Source organism: Entelurus aequoreus, linkage group LG17 (genome assembly GCF_033978785.1).
Source record: "Entelurus aequoreus isolate RoL-2023_Sb linkage group LG17, RoL_Eaeq_v1.1, whole genome shotgun sequence".
Taxonomy (NCBI): Eukaryota; Metazoa; Chordata; class Actinopteri; order Syngnathiformes; family Syngnathidae; genus Entelurus; species Entelurus aequoreus.
Window position 1 is genome coordinate 38962560 of NC_084747.1, and position 11995 is coordinate 38974554.

The 11995-nt window shown below is 40.5% G+C and overlaps 1 protein-coding gene across 1 annotated transcript in view; it reads right to left on the reverse strand.

Annotated features, from left to right (window-relative positions):
• Positions 1-10473, reverse strand: part of top3b (DNA topoisomerase III beta) — a 99102-nt gene extending 88629 nt beyond the window's left edge. Inside the window, exon 1 of the mRNA XM_062025690.1 lies at positions 10330-10473. Coding sequence (XP_061881674.1) covers positions 10330-10399 — 70 coding nt within the window. The 5' untranslated portion in view covers positions 10400-10473. The remainder of the gene's footprint in view (positions 1-10329) is intronic.
• Between the last annotated feature and the right edge of the window lie 1522 nt (positions 10474-11995).

Here is an 11995-nt window from a genome sequence, read left to right on the forward strand (position 1 = left end):
AACTAATATACATTATCCATATATTTAAAGACACATATTTGTGTTTTTGTTCATTAATAGTATCAATATGTCAGTTTTTTGTAATTACGTGATGCCTTTATCTGTATTTCGATAGAGAGAAGTTTTTTGTTTTTGTTTTTTTTAGTTATGCACATTTTGTGTACCTTGACATGTACTAAATGTTTGGAAATGGGCATGCTGTATCAGGACAGATCCCACAACATTAATAAAATGCTATGTAACCTGAATGGCTATTAAAGTAATAACTTTGGGAAATGAAAAAAAAACAGGTAATGGTAAAAAAACATGGGGTTTACTTTTTGATATCAATTTAATAATAATAATAATAATAATACCTGGGATTTATATAGCGCTTTTCTAAGTACCCAAAGTCGCTTTACATGTTAAAAACCCATCATTTATTCACACCTGGTGGTGGTAAGCTACTTTCATAGCCACAGCTGCCCTGGGGTAGACTGACGGAAGCGTGGCTGCCAATTTGCGCCTACGGCCCCTCCGACCACCACCTATCATTCATTCAACATTCTTTCACCGGTGTGAGCGGCACCGGGGGCAAGGGTGAAGTGTCCTGCCCAAGGACACAACGGCATGGTAAGAGGCGGGGAGCGAACCTGCAACCCGCAGGTTTCTGACACGGGTGCTCTACCCACTACGCCATGCCGCCCCTTTAAACACAAAGCAGTTCAGCTAATGAGATAGTCAACTAAACAAGCTTTGATCTTCTCCAACACTCCCTGTGGTTCATTGCAATGGTTTGGCCCAAAAAAATAAATAGAAGTGATACTTCTCACATCTAATTGTGACGCTTAGGTCGCATTACGGCGATATTTGGCGTGTTTCCAAGAATAAAGAAAACCGAGGAAGGTAGGTTACAGGTAAAAATTTAATTAATCCAGTGACCCAAAAAAAAAAAAAAAGACGAGTGCCGCTTGGAAAGACACAGAAACATAGGGAAAGCTACGCAAAATGAAACAAAAATTGACATACTACAAAACAAGAAAACGCAAAGCTGAAGCGCAGCAAAAACTTACACGCAGAGAAGTGTGGCAGGAGAAGCGTCCAATATGTATGTACGAGTGTGACAAATAAAGATCATTTTGATCCAAACGTGTGTGATTGAGTCAAAATATTCAGAATGGCGTGTTTACAAAAAACATTTTATTTCCGGTTAGGCTTTTAATCAGAATAATTGTGTGAACATAGCTAATGTTTCAAGAGTGGCATTCCTCTCTTATGACACTTTAGAGTGGGCACTGATACACAGCCTCGCAACTGTCCTCTTTTCTGATTAATCACTTTAAACGCCGACTGACTCCTGGTCAGACCCAATCCGAGGGAACTGTTACCATTTAACTGTGTCTAATTTCTGATGAAGATTAGAGTCTAGAGATAAAATAACACAAAATGTATGTATTTTGCCATGTAAAATAATTGTTTTACACTACATGGTGGAGGAAAACACAATACAGTGTCTGTAAAAGAGACTGTTGGCATCTCTGCTAGTACTAAATGGTTAAAGGCCTACTGAAATGAATTTTTTTTATTCAAACGGGGATAGCAGATCCATTCTATGTGTCATACTTGATCATTTCGCGATATTGCCATATTTTTGCTGAAAGGATTTAGTAGAGAACGACGACGATAAAGATCGCAACTTTTGGTATCTGATAAAAAAAAGCCTTGCTCCTACCGGAAGTAGCGTGACGTAGTCAATTGAAAGGCTCCTCACATTTTCCTATTGTTTTCAACGCAGGTAGAGCGATTTGGACCGAGAAAGCGACGATTATCCCATTAATTTGAGCGAGGATGAAAGATTCGTGGATGAGGAACGTTTGAGTGAAGTACTAGAATGCAGTGCAAGACATATCTTTTTTCGCTCTGACCGTAACTTAGGTACACTGGCTCATTGGATTCCACACTCTCTGCTTTTTCTATTGTGGATCACGGATTTGTATTTTAAACCACCTCGGATACTATATCCTCCTGAAAATGAGAGTCGAGAACGCGAAATGGACATTCACAGTGACTTTTATCTCCACGACAATACATCGACGAAACACTTTAGCTACGGAGCTAACGTGATAGCATCGTGCTTAACTGCATATAGAAACAAAATAAATAGATCCCTGACTGGAAGGATAGACAGAAGATCAACAATACTATTAAACCAGGGACATGTAAATACACAGTTAATGCTTTCCAGCCTGGCGAAGGTTAACAATGCTGTTGCTAACGACGCCATTGAAGCTAACTTAGCAACCGGACATCACAGAGCTATGCTAAAAAACATTAGCTATCCACCTACGCCAGCCAGCCCTCATCTGCTCATCGACACCCGTGCTCACCTGCGTTCCAGCGATCAACGGTGCGACGAAGGACTTCACCCGATCACAGATGCGGTCGGCGAGACGGAGGAAGTTAAGGTGAGTTCGCCGGCTAACGCGTCTGCTATCCATCTCTGTCTTCCTGGTTGTGTTGCTGTAGTCCGCCGCTAATACACCGATCCCACCTACAACTTTCTTCTTTGCAGTCTCCATTGTTCATTAAACAAATTGCAAAAGATTCACCAACACAGATGTCCAGAATACTGTGGAATTTTGAAATGAAAACAGAGCTTTTTTGTATTGTATTCAATGGGGTACCAATACTTCCGCATCAACTGATTCCGTCACGCACATACGTCATCATATCTAGACGTTTTCAACCGGAAGTGTGGCGGGCAATTTAAAATTGAAATTTATAAGTTAACCCGGCCGTATTGGCATGTGTTGCAATGTTAAGATTTCATCATTGATATATAAACTATCAGACTGCGTGGTCGGTAGTAGTGGGTTTCAGTAGGCCTTTAACTTTTGCAGTATTTTCAGCTGTCAGACTTCAGAACAGAGAAAAAACATCTACACAACCACGGTCTGCCCAAAGTTGTGAAAAAAGGAAATACAGACAGAGCAATTGCCTAAAAAGAAAGAAGGCGATTATGGATTGAAAGCCTCAAACAGAATTTGGATGGGAAGAATGTAGATAACATTCATGTTTGCTCAGCTCATTTTGTACCTGGTATGTTGTAACTCATGTTGATTACATTTTCACCTATTTTTTACAAATACAGTATGTATATTGCTAACAAACAACTAACAGTGCTGCACAACATCGAATCGACATTGTGTTTTTTATGCGAAAAATAACCGCAAGAGGTGGAGTTTTTTTTTCCTTCGCCGTCAACGCCTTTTAAGTGACAGAGATAATTGCCAAGCAGAATTGTTGAGCATTGCGTCCTTTGCCTCCTGGCCAATCAAAAATGTTTAAGGAAACAGCAAGTTTGTGGGTCTCAAGAACAATTCAAGTAGAGACATATTTGGACTCTGGAGCCGACGAGAGTCTCATGGACTACGAGTTCGCCCGACAGATGGGCATTCCCCTGGTCCACCTGGACAAGACTCTTCCTGCTCAGGCCCTGGACGGGCGACCCTTGGGACCCATCAGGTTTCGCACAGAGCCCATTTCCATGACCATTTCGGGAAACCACAGCGAGACCATCAGTCTTTGGATTCTGGAAGCACCCGTCGCCCCGCTGGTCCTGGGTAGGTCTTGGCTACGTCAGCATGACCCCCACATCTCATGGTCTTCTTGCAGGATCTTGGCGTGGAGCACACCCTGCCACGCGAACTGCCTCAAGGCAGCTTCCTCTCTGGTCCACCGCCCCAGTAACAGTGCCCGGACCTGTCCCTTGTTCCAGCCTGCTACCATGACCTAGCTGACGTCTTTAACAAGGAGCAAGCACAGGGTCTACCCCCACATAGACCATACGACTGTGCCATTGAGCTACTCCCGGAGGCTAAGTTACCTGCTAGCCGTCTTTTTAACCTGTCCCTCCCGGAGAAGGAGGCCATGAAGACTTACATCACGGGGGGTCTGGGTTCAGAGATCATCACTCCATCCAAATCTCTACTGGCAGCTGGATTCTTTTTGTCACCAAGGACGGTTCACTCAGGCCCTGCATCGACTACCGTCATCTCAATAACATTACAATAAAGAACAAGTACCCCCTACCGCTTCTCAACTCATCTTTCGAACCGTTGGCCCCAGCTACCATCTTCACCAAGTTGGATCTCTGCAACGCCTATCATCTTGAGCAGATTAAGGAGGGAGACAATTGGAAGACGTCGTTCAACACCCACCTTAGGCACTTCGAATATCGAGTTACGCCCTTTGGACTCACTAACGCACCGGCCGTCTTTCAGGCTCTCGTCAATGACATTCTGCGCGACATGCTTGACCAATTCGTTGTTGTCTACTTGGATGACATTCTGATTTTTTCCCATAGTTTGGCTGAACACCAACAACATGTGCGACTCGTGCTCCAGAGACTTCTTGAGAACCGCTTGTTTGTCAAGGCCGAGAATTGCAGTTTTCACACCTCTTCTGTGGAATTCCTCGGTTTTGTGGTCGAGAAGGGGCATAACAGGGCCAACCACAAGAAAGTTGATGCTGTGGTGGATTGGCCTCAGCCGTCCTCCAGAACGGAGTTGCGGAGGTTTCTCGGCTTCGCTGGATTTTACCGTCGTTTCATTCAGGACTTCAGCCGGATTGCTGCACCACTCCATGCCCTCACCTCTCCAAAGAGCTGTTTTGTCTGGTCTCATAAGGCCAACAAATCCTTTGAAGACCTGAAGAGGAGCTTCATCTACGCCCCTGTCCTCATTCACCCTGACTTGGACTTTGCCGTTCTCGTGGAGGTGGACGCTTCCGACTCTGGAATTGGCGCTATACTTTCCCAACGCTCTACAATTTATAATACGATTCATCCAGTTGCCTTTTTTTCTGGCAGAGCGGAAATATGACGCCGGGAATAGAGAGCTGTTGGCGGTCAACGAGGCTCTCCCCGAATGGAGACATTGGTTAGAGGGGCCTTGTCACCAGTTCCAGATCCTGACCGACCACAGCAATCTCCTCCACATCCGCTCAGACAGAGAAGTAGAGCTACTTTAAAGCATCATTTTGGAGTTCAAAGTTAACAAAACTCAACAAAGTGTTGACTGGGAAACTTGCCAGTCCAAGTGTGGTGACATTCTTACCCTATTTTGGAACGATACGGACTTGGAGGGACATGGTACGGAAAGAGGACATGGCAGCTCCCGCCATCAGTGTGTGAATGTGTGTGTAAATGGGTGAATGTGGAAATACTGTCAAAGCGCTTTGAGTACCTTGAAGGTAGAAAAGCGCTATACAAGTATAACCCATTTATCATTTATTATCACAAAAACAACTATCAACACTAAACTGAAAAGTGATTAAAAAGTACAAACAAGCAGTCGACGCAGGTGGAAGAAGTGGTTACGCTAGAGTTGTTTTGCTGTACTTCTAACTATGCCAGCAGATCTGGGGCGGTTCTCCATTAACTACATCCATTCAATTTGGAATAGAAAAATCAGATATTGACACAAGCTCTCACAGGAGTTGGGATTCTCCATTCACCCTTGACAGCCTGGTCACAGACATAGATATGCCGAATGATGTACAAGAGCAGCAAGATTCCAATGGAAGCAATCCACAATCTTCTGTGGTGAAAGATACTTCAGGTATGTGGGCGCTAACTTCATTGCTCGGAAGTAATATTGTTAAAAGGCAGATAGATGGGGCATCAAAACATTTTTACATGAACTGCACTGCAATTACAAATGCTCTCAGATGACAACTTTCTACAATGTGGAATCATATTTTGCCCATTTGTGTGAATATGATCATTGTTTGACAACAGTGTGACAAAAATACTTGCTTTGGAATCAGAAGTCAAGATGGCAAGCCTATATTAAAGTTCAGCTGTTTTGGGTGTATTTAAATAGGGTTGTATTAAAAATGCTATGAGTAGTTTCTTGTAATAAATAATATTGAGTTAAGTAAAACTGCAGTTGCATTAAATGTTTTTTTTTCTGTCAAAATTAAAATACCTTGAAGGGCTTTATTGACACACATTGTTTACCGATGATGTTGAGGGCCATTTGACATGTTGTAAATAACTTGTCACTATCTTACACCTGTGCTGAAGTGGGTTTATCCCAAATAATGTATTCATGATTATTGAATGTAATTTTGTAAAAATCCTTATAAAAATGTTTTTTTTTTTTCACAAGGCAAAACTCAACAGCCACAAGCACGACAGACTAAAACGAAAACTTCCTATGGAGACAAAGTTGCTGAATGCAGTAGAAGAAGACGTCCAGATAAAGAAGAGACTTCTGAACATGATGGACACATCAGAGAAGCGATCGTCTGACAATTTAGACAAACTAACATCAAATTACTAAGTCAAAATATTGACTTACTAATAATGACATACTTAGTATCTCAGGTAACTAGGACTGTTTTGAGTTTTGTTTATACTTTACTGGAAAAATATCAAGATATATATCACATACCGCCATTCTGCAAATGGAGCGGAAAACAACCAAAAATTGTAGGATTCTTTATTTCTCTAATATTTTTATTTATTATAAGGTATTGTTATTTGGTTATTTTTTAATAAACAATGTGTTTAATGTAATCATAGTCTGTAGTCTATTGCCCCCCACCCCCAGGCTGTGGTGGCAGCGATGAGGTGGAGACGTGATGGCGACGACATGCCGAGTTACACCCCTTCCCCCTGGAGAGACACCACCTTAACTAACAAATTTTCTGGGGGAAACACTGGTTATGTATATATTTTTTGTGTTTAAAGCACATGCATACCGTGCTGCTAAAACCCAACACTCATAGAATTATAACATGTTTAGCAACATGGTGATGCCATGTTCAGCAACATGGTGATGTATTACATGTGCAATGTTGTGTACATTATTTCTCAAATCAGCACGCATTAACGAGCAAAGGGAACCCTTTTGCATGTTTAAGTGCCTATACAAAGCGCACAGACGTGCGTGTGCCGCTGCAAAACTTTTGTAGAATAATAAAGCATTTAATCATTGAGATAGTGATATAGTACATGTGCAATGAAGTGTATATTGTCTTTAACATCAGTACACACTACAAGGAGGACGCTACATCATGTTTTTTTTTATTGCTTGGCTGCTTTTTATGCGCGTGCACGGTCGGCCGGCTCCATCTACAAAAATGGAAGCAACACACGTAAGTTGACATCATGATTTCAGGGGCGGCATGTTTACGTTCTAACATGCAGTAAGTCCTCTTGTAGTGTGTTTAAAGCCAGCAAGGCAGTGTTGTTGAGCTTTGGAATTGACAGCTCACAACAGTGACGTCATCAATAGAGTTTTGGAACTCTACACTTTGGCCAGCGTTTGCAAAAGCCTGCGTTTTTAAAGACAAAAGTCTGCGTTTGCGTGTGGACAAGAGGCCTTCCGTGTTTGTGTGGACATGGCCTCAGACTGAGCTTGGACTGGCTGACATTTCACGTCACTAGGCAACAGGCACCACCTTTTAAAGGCACACACACAGACACACACTGCTCTTATATTTATATATTATATATTTATATATACACATTATATGAAACTTATCTCAACTGCATTATGCCAGATATTTGAAGTTTTTTTAAGTAATGCATTAATTACTTTCCCTAGTAATTAATTACATGTATTAAATAAAGAGTAATTATGTTAGTAATTCAATTATTTTTTGGTAAAGTAATGAGTAACTATAATGAATTACTTTTTAAAAGTAATTTTCAGAACACAACCTGTCACACATCATCATGAAGCAGTTGGCAGGTTGCCAATTAAAGTATTTGTACGTTTGTCCTACAATAATGTTTACCTATGAAACACCATTGTTAAAGGTAAATTATTTTCAAGTTGCTGCTTTCGTTTAAACATGTCCTCTTAAACTAAGGCTCTTCATTTCACATGATGTTCTTTTGTGTTTTTGTTAGCTGAAGAATTGAGCATAGCTAAATGTTTTTTTTAAAGAAGATTGGAGATTAGGGATGATGTTCGTGAAGAAATTATCGATGTCGATGCCATTATCGAATCCTCTTATCGAACCGATTCCTTATCGAATCTCATCGAATCCAGATAGATTGTTGTGTGTGCACCTTGTGTGTGCACTGAGTTCAAAAGCCATAGATGTTATGTGACTGGGCCGGCACGCTGTTTATATGGAGGATAGGTGGACGTGACTGAGGACAGCATGCGGACGTTAAAGGGTGAAGGTTTCAGGTGAGAGAGGACGCTAAAAGCGCACCCCCAGTGAACATATAGTGCTGTTATATGCGTTGTAAATAAAAAAATTGCCGACAAACACATCACCAACATGAATGAGGTGCCGCTCACTTTCGACATCCCGGTGAGCACACTGTGGAGAAGAAGGGAACCAGCACGGTAGCGAATCGATACGCACAAGGGGGCAAGAGAAGTCGGCTTTTACTGTTGTGCTAGCTTGCTATGCTAATGGACAGAAACGGCTACCTATGGTGATATTCATGGTGAAGACGTTGCCGAAAGAAAATGTTTCCACCTGGAGTCATCATTAAGGCATGATGAAGGAACTCCAACCGTTGGACATGGGTGTAAACAGGACGTTCAAAGTGAAGTTGTGAGCGTCATGGGAGCGATGGATGACAGACGAACACAGCTTCCCGAAAACTGGGAGGCAACGTCGGGCGAGTTACGCTACAATTTGTGAATGGATCGTGGATGCTTGAACTAACGTGTCTGCTTGCACTGTTGTTCGAGCTTTCGCAAAAGCCGGCATCTTTTCCAAGGAGCCCCACGGCAACGAGACTGACTTTGAAAATGAGAACTTGCCCAGCTGTTCATTTCGGACACAGAAGATGAGGATTTTGAAGGATTTGTGGATGAGGATTGATCAAAAAAATAATGTGAGTACATTGATAAATACTTCAATAAAGTACAACCGAACCCAGCTTTGCTCCTGCTGCCTTTTTAAAACAGCGTCCATGCATGCTAGCGTATGTTTTAAGCTAGCGTATGTTTTAAGCTAGCGTATGTTTAACCATGCCTACGCCCAAAAATATGCTGCGCCTTATTTATGCGTTAAATACAGAAATAGCACCCGTAACTGACACGGTGCACCCTATGGTCGCGAAAATACGGTATAGTGGCTTCAATAACGGGAACCGGTTCTCAAAAAGGGATTCGAATCCATGGGATCGTTTATTTTCTTATCGAAGCATCGGGAGAATTGGTTTTCGAACATCATCCCTATTGGAGATTATATTTGACTTTTCTTATATTATTTTCAAGGCTTTTTCTTTTTTTTCTTATCTCAAAACACCTCTTGTTACACCTATAATGCAAATCCTACTTTTCTTACTTGTTGGTAGCTGCTTTTGTGTATTTGGGATCCTCATCAGTCCAAATCAAGGCATAGTGGAGATATTTAGTTACGTCAATGAATATTTCCATTTATGGGTTAATTTATGGGCCAAACTATATCGCGATATGAGGTTTGATCCATATCGGCCCGCCATACACTCGTGTTAGCAACAGTGCTGGCACAGTTTAGAGATGTTCTCTGGGTTTAATTGAGCATTACAGTAGGCCTTATGACCACATTGTGTTTATATGTATGAGTGCACATGTGTACCTTGTTTGAGTGATAAAAATGAAATTGAAATATTTAAACATTTCATATTGCTCTTAAATGTTTTTCTGTGCCACAAAAAATGTCTGTCTGTACAATCGGTAACATCTATAGAATCAGTTTTTATCTGAAAATCAACACACTAAGCAGTAAAAAGCATTCTGCCATGCTCATAGAAAATGTATTCAATAATGGTTTTGATACACAGTAAGTGGCTTGGTAGGTAATGACATTAGTGACCATCACAAATGCTTTCTTCACCTTGATTGACTGATTGGTTGAATTAATGTATTTGTAGGGAATAAAGCAATTCCATTAAAAAAAATACTTGTTTTCATTACTATTATTACTCTCCTTAGATATGAGGTTAACAAGGCAGTAACTCCAGAGGAAGACTGATTGATGACAAATAGATATAACGATCAAGGACAGAGATGAGTGTTCATTGAGACAATTAACTAATATACAAAAATAACACTGACCAACTGTGGATGACAAAAGTGCCAAAGTTTTAAATTGTTATCAAACAATCATTGCTTTCGTGTCGAAATGCGTTACAAACTATTCACTTATTTCGGTCAGTTTCGAGAACGGCTCTTGTTTATAAATGTCGATAAGTATGAGTTTAAAAAAAACAGACTTCCACTTGATATGAGCGTCAGCTACACTACAACAACCATAAAGCGCACTGTCTTTTGTGCTCACACCATAACAAATCCATATGTACAGTAAGAATAATCAATCCATACGGACCTTTGGAAAGAATCTTGGAAATTGCCTGAGCCAGGGAAGGTTTTTCTGCAACCATCATGATTGTCCTCATTTTGTAGTCCTTTGCAGATATTCAATAACTCAAAAACGTACAAACCGGATATGGCATTCGTTGTTTTCCCCTTCTTCCTCTAGGCTGACTTGCAGTTGAATTACGGCTTGAAGTGTTATACTCCCTCTGCTGGTCTGGAGTGAGAAGCAGGCAATATGAGGTATAATAATAATAACAATAATGATGATGATGATGATAATAATAATAATGATAATAATAATATATGTATTGGCTCCAAGTTCAATATTGACCAAATATTATGCATTTTCTATGCATTTTTTTTAACATGGCATCCATGGTTTTAATATATTTTAAAAAAAGATAATTCACATCCGGACGGTGGCGATAGTGCACTAAATTAGTTTCCAACCGCTGTAAAACCACCACCAAGAAGAAGATTACGGCATGCTGGGAAAAGGAAAGTGGTGAAATTAACTGGTTTGACTGGAAAGGAAATCAGATAGCTCAGAGTATGGGTGTGTTTGGTGTAGAGTTTGAGGAGACTGAAGTGTGGTCAACTAATCCTTTATGGCTATTTGGAAAAATAATAGTGGATCTTGAATTACTGTCGGTTAAACAAAGAAAGAGGAATGCAGAATTCATACTTGCCAACCCTCCCGAATTTTCCAAGAGACTCCCGAATTTCATTGCCTCTCCCGAAAATCTCCCGGGACAACCATTCTCCCAAATTTCTCACAATTTCCAACCGGACCTGATTGAGGACAGCCTGTCGTCACGTCCACTTTTCCTCCATATAAACAGTGTGCCGGCCCAGTCACGTTAGAACATCTATGGCAGGTGTCACCAACCTTTTTGAAACCAAGGGCTACTTCTTGGGTACTAATTAATGCGAAGGGCTACCAGTTAGATACACACTTAAATAAATTGCCAGAAGTAGCCAATTTGCTCAATTTACCTTTAACTCTATGTTATTATTAATAATTAATGATATTTATCTTTGTGGAAACACTGATCATCTTAATGATTTCTCACAATAAATATATATAGAAACAGATAAATATCAATATGCAACACTTTATTTTTATATTTTCTCTAAGTGCACATTTTCCAAATTGAACATTTTCAAATGATCACTTCTAAGACAGTCTTGTGAAATCACAATATCCCATTTTAACTAGCTAGCCACTAACATTTTTTAACAAATCATGAATTACTTTGCACCATGTTTGTACAAATAATAACTCATGTAAAATACAAAAGTAAACTCTCAAATTTTTAAATCATGTCACACTTTGAACTGGACACCAAATCTGTTATCTGTTTCTTTGTCAGTTAGTGGGAAGCCTGGCATTGCATGCTGTTAACTAGTGTGTTGTACTCTGGTGTGTAACTTGACACTGCAACTCTGAGTGAGTCTTGCAGATGTGCATCAGTGAGGCGTGTTCTGTGTTTGTTCTTGATGAAGTTCATGTCAGAAAAGGCTGACTCACAAAGATAAGATTTTTCCTCATTGTTTGCGGAACCTTCTTAATCTTTTGGACATATTTTCACAGCAATCTGGCCTTAAGCTTAATTATGATAAATGTAAAATGTTAAGGATCGGAAATCTAAAGGGAACGTCCTTTCGAATGGAAT